This window comes from Gekko japonicus, unplaced genomic scaffold, assembly GCF_001447785.1.
Source record: "Gekko japonicus isolate JY-2015 unplaced genomic scaffold, Gekko_japonicus_V1.1 scaffold1608, whole genome shotgun sequence".
Classification (NCBI taxonomy): domain Eukaryota; kingdom Metazoa; phylum Chordata; class Lepidosauria; order Squamata; family Gekkonidae; genus Gekko; species Gekko japonicus.
In genome coordinates this window covers 230,470-239,815 of record NW_015167098.1, presented here as the reverse complement: position 1 = coordinate 239,815, position 9,346 = coordinate 230,470, and the positions used below count along the sequence as shown (strand labels likewise).

Genomic DNA, 9,346 nt, shown 5'->3' with positions numbered 1-9,346 from the left:
ACACAAAGCATAGTGATTAATCACAAAAACAATAAGACCATCAAAAATTTGTGTTTTCCGATGGTCTTAGGCGAACCCTGTGAAAGGGTCGTTCGACCCCCAAAGGGGTCGCGACCCACAGGTTGAGAACTGCTGCTCTAACAGATCTGTAAACATAATTTGTGGTCTCATAGTATGTCCAGAATTAATCTACTTCCTTCTGCTGTCTTAATAGGTTGTATGTGTGTGAAGTAGTGAGCTCTGACTCACAAAAGCTCATGCTGGAATAGATGTTAATAGTTTTTACAGTGACATTGTACTTCTGCTTTATTTTGTCTCAGGATGTACATTTGAAATGTGATGCTTTCCTGTATGATGACTCCACTCCTGCATATATCGTGCCAGTTATTATCATTACATGGATATGATATATTTCTTAATGTAAGCCAACATGACCCTTGCAATTTTCTCACTGGTTGTACTTTGTTCTTCTGTAACAGGAGTCCCCAACATGGCACCCACCAAATGTTCTTATAAAGTGAGTGGGGCCAGGTAGCGCTCTTGCCCAGCAGAGCTTGTGATTGGCCACTGGAGATCCAATTGGTTATGCAGATCAAAATAAAATTGTTTCAGTAGCAGCTGCCACCACAGTATGGGTTTTATTCTCTCTCACTCCTCTTTCCCAATGTATTTTACTTCTCTTCACTGCTGCCCTCATGTTTCTCTATGTGACTCCAACTCCTGCAGCAGCCATTTTGTGGCTGTGCCCACCACCCTCTGTCAGAATTCCAGAGGTGCCCAGATGATCAAAAAGGTTGGGAACCCTGTACTATAAGCTTTCAAAGCCTTATCTACATAACTGAAACTGCTATTTTATGTTTTTGCATTTTCTTTGGTATTTCATTCTGACTTTGGGGGGATAGCGTTCTATGAATAGGGTATATCCTGATATTGTCTTTTGTTTGTGTCCAAGTTGCTTTTGAAAACTATAAATAATGGGACTGTTCTAGATATGAAGCTCCTGATACCACTGAAAAATTGTTGAGCTAAAATCAGTTACACAGGTTTGTTGGAAGAAATAGGATGAGAAAATTTTCTGGAATTCAGTGCCTCAAATAGAACATGATCTAAACAAATGTTAAAAGTATAGTGTGTTGATTTTATATCCAGATGGCAACCATGTTTGAAGTGTAGAAATGTTACTTTCAAACAAATTCAAAACTGTATGTAAAATTATTTTTATTGGAACAATATTTAAACATTTAAAGACAATATAGCATGTTCTTCTTTTATAATGTTTAAGTGTAAAAATCTGAGGAAAAAATCTGAAAGCACTGAAAACTGTTGACTTACTAATTTTAGCACATCCCAAGAACTGTGCCTGATATGCTGTGGATCTGTTTGTCCACTAATTTATTTCAACAGAATTAAACTCTCATTCACTTACGTGTTTTTAAATATTATTATTATTATAGAAAATTGTTTTATGTTTTTATTGCTTGTTGATCTTATGTTGTAAGCTGCCCTGAGCCCATTTTTTGGGGTAGGGCGGGGTATAAATGTAATAAATAAAATTACATATAAAAAGAATTTTTCCAACATCTGCGGGGAGGGCGGGATAGAAACCCAATAAATAAATAAATAAATAATCATACAAAGAAGAGAAAGAATTTCTGTTTTCAGTTACATAATTTCTAGACCTATAATTATTAAATTACAAAAGGAAGATTTAATTTTTGATAAAACACTTATAGAGCATTATTCCATGTAAATTTTAGTATCTCCACCTTGGCACTAGATATTGAATTAAACTGATTTCATTATAGTATAAAGGGTGACTAAATTTTTACATATGACCAAAGTTTATGCAACCATATATATTTGAAAGTTATAATTTTAATCATTATCTTAACGAACCAGGCCTTTCAAATAATGTACATGTAAAGGCCGTTACAGTTCATACATATATTTATATATTGAGAAATTGTAGCTTTTTATAGGAAGTACATGTGTGTTAAGTCATGAGAAGGTTCTGGGCACTAGAAGATTCTGCTCTCCTAATTATATTCATATAGGGGCCATTTCCTATTGGACATATTCACAATTTCCCTCTAGTGATCTCTGACTTAGAAGCACTAAGACACTTTGTCAGGAGTAGGGTTACCAGGTCCTGTGCTCTCACCAGTGGGGGTAGGAGGGAGCTTTCTGGGAGTGGGGGGCCCGGGGTGATGTCACCACATGTGACATCCCCAAAATGATGACGTCACTTCCATGTGGTTACCATACTAATGTTACTATAGAGTTTTGCCCAAAATAACAGAGTGTTGCTGTGCAATCTCCCTAGCGTGATGATGTCACATTCGTTTGCATCTTCATGCTGGAGACATCGTGCCTGCTCATGGCAGTTGGGGGTGGGGCTTCCCCTCGCCTGCCATCTGGCCAACAGCATGCAGGAGCCTGTGAAATCGGGGGTTCCCCTTCTTCCACCTGTAGGCTGGCAACCCTAGTCAGGAGGAAAGAAGCCTATTGACTGGTCTGTGTGAACTAATAGGCATAATTTCCCTGCAAAGATTCAAAACTAACACTACATTGCAACACAGTAATGGAACTACTTCTACTGCAAGACCAGCTGATATGCTTATACAAAGTCACTACAATAGAGATAAGCCTGTCTCCATAGTTTTGAAGAAGAATTCTGCACAGTTTTAGAAAAGAATCTTGGAAGTTTGGAGCTTATGAGAATGACTAAATTTTTACATATGACCAAAGTTTATGCAATCGTATATATTTGAAAGTTGAAAGGCCCTAACTATGGGCTGTATTCTACCACCATTCCACTGAGGTAGGAGGGGCCATCATGCATTATTTCCTTCCTCTCTGCAGCCTTCTCACCTGGATTTTTGTGTGTGTGTGAGTGGGCCCCACAGCTTACATGAGGTTGCTGGGGGAGTGCGAAGTCAGGGAAAGATGTGACATAAGAATAGTAATAGGATAGAGCGATTGGATTGGATATACATTTTCTAATAATGGAAGACACTTTGAACAGCAGAAAATAACTTTCCTGCCTCCCCTCCTCCCACTGCTGCTTCTTGGGAACTGGGAACCTTACTGAATAGTATGAGGGGGAAATCAGGGGTCTGCATCAGGAAGGAGGAAGTGAAATAAATTACACCTACCTTTCATAGAATCATAGAATAATAGAGTTGAAAGGGACCTCCAGGGTCATCTAGTCAAACCCCTTGTACAGTGCAGGAAATTTAGAAATACCTCCCCCCCACACACACACACCCAGTGACTGCTGTTCCACACCCATAAGATGACAAAAAACCTCCAGGGTCTCCAGCAAAACTGGCCTGGAGAAAAATTGTTTCCTAACCCCAAAGTGGTGATCGGCATTTCCCTGGGTGTGTAAGAAAGGGCCACAAGAACTAAGCACTGATGCAACCCTTTCTGCCCTCCCTCTCATGATCTGCCTAAGTTCACAGAATCAGCATTGTTGTCAGATGGCCATCTAGCCTCTGTTTGAAAACCTACAAAGAAGGAGAGCCCACCATCTCTCGAGGAAGACTGTTCCATTGAGGAACCACTCTGTCAGGAAGTCCTTCCTAATGTTTAGCCAAAAACTCTTCTTGGTTTAATTTCACAGAACTGTACACAATATTCCAAATAAGACTACATTATTGATTTATACGGGGCCCTTATGATACTGGCTGATTTGTTTTCAGTCCCCTTCCTAATACTCTCCGCCATGGCATTTGTCTTTCCTATTGCCACTGCACTGTTATCCGGAGATCGGTTGTAATTCCAGGCCATGTTCATATATTGCCACCCACGCGTCATCAGTAGCCAGCTGAGATACTTCTCGTATTAGGACATTTCCTGAAAGGTCAAACTTCCCCACCTTGCTGCACTGATGCATGCATGTGCCGTGAAGCTGCAACCAACTTATGGTGACCCCAGCAAGGGTCTTTCAAGGTTTGCCATTGCCCTCCTCTGCAGAGGCTTCCTGGGAGGTCTACCTTCCAAGTACCGACATCGCTTAGCTTCTGAGATCGGACAAGATCAGGCTATACCACACCATACCGTACCACATCCCAGTTTACTGCACTTACCCAGGTCTCAAACATGTCTTCTGGGCGCAGCTTGCGTAGTGTGGCTCTGTAAATGGAAAATACAGAGCACAGTTTTTAGAGAGAGAGAGAACCCTTTGATGGCATAATATACAATTCAAAAACCTAGACATCAATATATATGCACATACTAAAAGTCTCCACCAAACAGAACCCATTTGGGATTAATAAAAAAGAGAGGGGAAAAAAGGTAAATCTAAATATTACAGCTTCTAACCCTTAACTTCCATACAAGTAGTAGATACTCAGCGACAACTGCAGTAATTTCAGCAGATTTGTCAGATAACAAAAAACCAAGGTCATTATTGATCTTAGATTTTGCAGAGGAAAGGAGGGGGTGGATCAAAGAATGACGTAGCAAAAAGTAATGAGAGCAGTGAAAAAAATTGTTGCACAGAGTCAGGTTCATTGTAAAGACAGGTACAGACTCTTTCTTTATAAAGAATACCATCATATCTGCCTGTCAAAACAGCCGAAGGGAAGAGATTGAACCTGGCAAGCATGAAAACTCTACGGTGTGAGGGGTTTATCAAATTAGAAAAGTACTGGGCCATAGAATCTTGTACAGGGAAAAGACCAAGAAAATGTGGAGAACAGACTCCAGAGCTACCCGTGTTAATAACTTGAGCTTCAGTGTCCCAAATCCTCCTTTGGAAAATCCGAAGAATATCCATTTCACCAGAATTGGCCAAAAAATCCAGATCAATACCAATGGATTTGATTTTAGATACTATGAATTGGGACCAATTTGAGGTGTAAGGGTCCGCAGGGAGGAGAGCAATAAGACTGTTAACAGGGGGGCTAAAATGAAGACGAAGCCAAAACTTAATAACAATAGACCACGACTTTGTTTCAATAAGGTGTAAACCCAACTCAGCACAGAGAGTAAAATACGCAACAGAATTAGGTAGCCCAAGTATCCTGCGCAGAAATAAGGTGTTAATACGTTCAACCTCTTTAGAAAAACCCTGTATCTACACAGGAATCCCATATAACAGGTGAGAGATGGCTGTAGCCTGAAAAATTCGGAGAGCGGCTGGAACAAACTGATTACCTCTTTGGTAAAAGTAACACATTATAGCTGCGATCTTATTTCTGGCCAAAATAAGGGAATGCTCCCAGTGAGAGGACCATTTTAAATTGTACTGGAACAAAATTCCAAGGTATCTAAATGTTTTAACCTGTTCAATTTCTCTGCCCTCTATTCTCCAACGAAAGCGCTTCCTGGATTTAGAAAAGACCAATATTATATCTTATCGAAATTAACAAAAAGAGAGTTCTGTCTACAATAGGTAGCAAACTCTGATAGGAGGTGCATTAGGCCTACCCTAGAAAAAGAGAGGATCGCAGCAGCATCTGCAGAAATTCATTTTATTTGTTTTAGCCCAGTTTTCCAGCCTGTCAAGATCATCCTATATCCTGACTTTGTCTTCTACCATATTTGCTACCCCTCCCAACTTAGTACCATCTGCAAATTTAATAAGCATTTCCTCTATCCCTTCATCCAAATCATTGATAAAGATGTAGAACAAAACAGGTCCCAGGACAAATCCTTGAGGCACTCCACTTGTCACTCTTCTCCAAGAGGATGAGGAACCATTTCCATTAATGGAAAATCAAGTCTGAATCCAACCCTCTCTGCAAGCACACTGCGTACCGTATATAACTGCATTATAAGTTTTTAAAATTATTTATTACAGAAGTATGTTATATACTATTTTAGAAATAAATAATTTTATGGCAACCACAGCTATTTAGAATATTCTGAAATATATTTGTGCTGTTATTCCTTCCTTAAAGAAAGCTTGCACTAAGATTATATTCAGATAAAATTCAATTTGTTGCTGAAAAGTTAACTAATATTGAAGAGCATTGTAGTGCTGATGTGTTGGGAAAAGTAGTTAGATTTCTTTGAAATAATGTTAGTTTTCACTCAAGAAGAAAGTGTTTAGACCTTTTGCATGTAAGGAATAACTTAAAACTATGATAGCATACTATCCAAAATGCTGTAGAGCAGGGATTCCCAACCTTTTTGAGCCTGTGGGCACCTTTGGAATTCTGACACAGGACAGTGGGCAAAATCACAAAATGGCTGCCACGGAAGGTGAAGCCAGTCAGAAAATAGCTGCTGCAGGAGGCGGAGCCAATCAAAAATTGTCAGGGAGTGAGGTTATATATAACTGTAATAATACCTTTACAGTGTTTCAGGCAGAAGTTCTGTTTAGCAGGATGCCTTTTAATTTGCACAGCCAACCAGAAGCCTTGCTGGGCAAAAGCTCTTCCTAGCCCTGCCCACTTTATAAACCATATGGCAAGTACCAGGAAAGGTGTCACTGGGTGCCATGGCAGGGACCACTGCTGCAGAGGTTGACTAAATGTTACATGGATAAATTTAAGTGTACATGAAAGTATGTTCCAGAAGCTTGGACTGAAGAGGGTAGAACTTGTATGTATGTGTAGAAAGTATCACTGATAGGTTTGCCAGGCCCCCACTGTGGGCAGGGGATTCCCTACCCCAGTGCCTCTTCCCCCACCTGATCCGCTGGCTGGCAGGGGAGGGCCTTCCAGCAGCAAAGGAAGGCCTAGGCCAGCAACATGGCAATATCACAACAGTGTGTGCTGGAAGTGATGTTCCTGGCAATGTTCCGCAGGGCCTGCAAGACGGAGGTCTTCCGCCAGGCTTTTGAGTAGGAGCTACCACTACCACCATCTTTACTATCATTGTCAACCGGCCCTGGGAGGAGTGAATGACAGCAATGTGTGGAGCTGATACCACTGAACTGGGAGTACCATTTTTAAGATGCCATCTTTTTATTGAAGACTGAAACATCTAGAGCACTTTGAAAGATTGTAAATAATAATAATAATGCTGACCTAGGCCTCTGTTCACTGCTGGTAAGTCCCGCCCCCGCTCCCACTGATTGCCAGCAGGGACCTGGCAACCCTAATCATTGAATTTCCCAATCTTTTTCTCAAAAGCATAGTGTGTCTTTGATTCAAACTCACCACAGAGACATATATGGTAGAATGATATATGTTAGAGCAAGCATATATCACCTGTGGCATGTCAATAGGAAAAACCCAAGATATTCTGAAGAGAGCAGTGTGGATCGATCTAAACCAAGAGAATGTTACATCATTTTTTCAATTAATGATCTAATTACAAATCGGGGGAAATCATGTTTTATTGAATTAGAATGCATACTCACTTGTGGTTGTAACAAAACATATTGGGTTGCAATTAAATTAAGCTTTCTGTATAACCATGGATATGAATCAAGACTTTGAGTTATGCATCAATTCCTTCTCCCTCTGAGGTGGAGGACATCTTGTGGGTGATTCCCATCCATCACTTAGGGAGGCAGGACTAATTTCAGTTACTTCCTGTTTCCTGTAGTGGGAGTCACCCTAGGCTCAGTTCTTTTCCTGCCTCAGAAGGTAGAGCAGCTAGGTGTAGGCTCTGCCTAACCCTATCTTTCTGAGTTAACTTACTTTCACTTTCTCCTATCTTTGCTGTTCCCTCCCTCTGAAGAAACTTAAAAACAAAAAACAAAACCTTTTCTTCTTCTTTCCTATAAGTTATCCTCTCTTCTCCCCCTCCCCTCCTTTGGAGGTTGAGTATTACAAGGCTGGTTGCTCTCTTAATGGGAGGAGATCTCCCAGACCGCCTTCCATGGCATCAAAAGAGGATAGTGGATTTCTCTCCATTCTGGAGATAGAAGCTGCTGGGCTCCCTGGAGACAAAGAGACAGTGTGGCAAAAAAAAAGAGGACCATGGTGGTGGCTGACGCTCAACCAGCAGAGCAAGGCGAGGATGGCATCCCAAAGCGCCCTAAACAGCTGCACACCCCTGCAGCATTTACGGAGCCCAGCAGCCCGCGCCAGCCTCAGTGGCCATTTTGGAGTCCACTGGCCACTCTATGCTTTAAGAAGGGAATGGCGAGCAGAGCCTAATCCTGCACATGGCACACCCTGAGACCTATGATTCAATGGGGTTCATCAAGCTAGGCGTGATTGTGCCGATAATGCTCAAGGGGACGAGGAAGATGACGAGTTGCAGAGCGGTGATGTTGGCAATCTCAGATCTGTCCCCTTATTTCCAAATGTGATGGCCTTCTTTATAAGAGCCATGGGGGAGGAAATAGCGCATTTCTGCCGATCAAGGGGCCATGGGGCTACTATATCCTCCTCCCCCTCTCCTCGGAGGCGCAAGAACAGAGGCAGCTGGCCCACCAAAGCTGCACAGAAAGGGTCCCCCAAGGAGCACTGCCTATTTGATCTGCCTTCATGTGAGAGGGATAGCCTCACACATATCTCTAGTGAAAAGGGGGGGGGGATTTTCATGTAATGACGATGAATGGGGGAAATGATTGTCTCAGGCCAGTCCTTTAGTATTTCAAGGGCAAGGTTTTTCAGTATTAGCTGTCTAAGATCCTATCAGCACTCAATATACAGGGACCCCAAAAGGCAAGGGGACAAGAGTGCTAATGCCCAAGGGCAGAAAGATGGCACAGAGCTCATTGATGAGTTCTTTCCTCCAGCTGATTGCTCAGAAAGAGCCTTCCCTGATTTCTATTTGAAGGCAGAGTCGGCAAAGCCAATAACAAACAAACCATTTCCAGGGGTTGTTAAAAAGTTGTACCCTTTGATATCATCTGCTTCAGATCTTTTGCAGGTACCTGTGGTTGATGCACCAGCAACTGCACTGCAATCTTCTGGGTTGCTCTCTGAAGACGGACATGAGGCCACTTCCATGGCAATCAATATGCCAGCCGCAGCATCCACAGTGTCTAAAGCAACCATTGTGTGGATGCATAAATTGATACAGATGTTACCAGGCAGCAACCGCAGACTACTGGAGGGTGCCAGTAGAATCTTGAAAGCCATCTCCTATACTGCTGATGCCCCACTAGACCCCATGGTCTTTGCTTCCAAGGCGATGGCATCAGCAGCTGCCGCCAGTCGCATCATCTAAGAGTTTGGCCTACAGATTACCAATCTAATGCCATTGTCACAGCATACCCATTTCAGGGAGACAAGCTGTTTGGGGATCCACTGGAAACAAACATACAAAGAAAGAACTCTTAGTGGAAACCTGCAACAAGAAGGCCCTACCCAAGACTGTACAGCTTGGGGGATAAGACGGCAGCAGGCCCCTCTTCTTTCCAACAAACAGCCCTTTCATTGCAGAGGCTTCTATAACAGGTTCTCAAGATCCAGTGGCGACAGACTGGAAC

General features: G+C 42.1%; 1 protein-coding gene across 1 annotated transcript in view; it reads left to right on the top strand.

The window, feature by feature from the left end:
- Nucleotides 1-344: 344 nt before the first annotated feature.
- The window catches only part of LOC107111874 (chromodomain-helicase-DNA-binding protein 7-like), a gene marked incomplete at its 3' end in the record, with an annotated part of 67,763 nt that continues 58,761 nt past the window's right edge, over nt 345-9,346 (top strand). The window contains exon 1 of the mRNA XM_015412922.1: nt 345-420. Coding sequence (XP_015268408.1) covers nt 352-420 — 69 coding nt within the window. The remainder of the gene's footprint in view (nt 421-9,346) is intronic.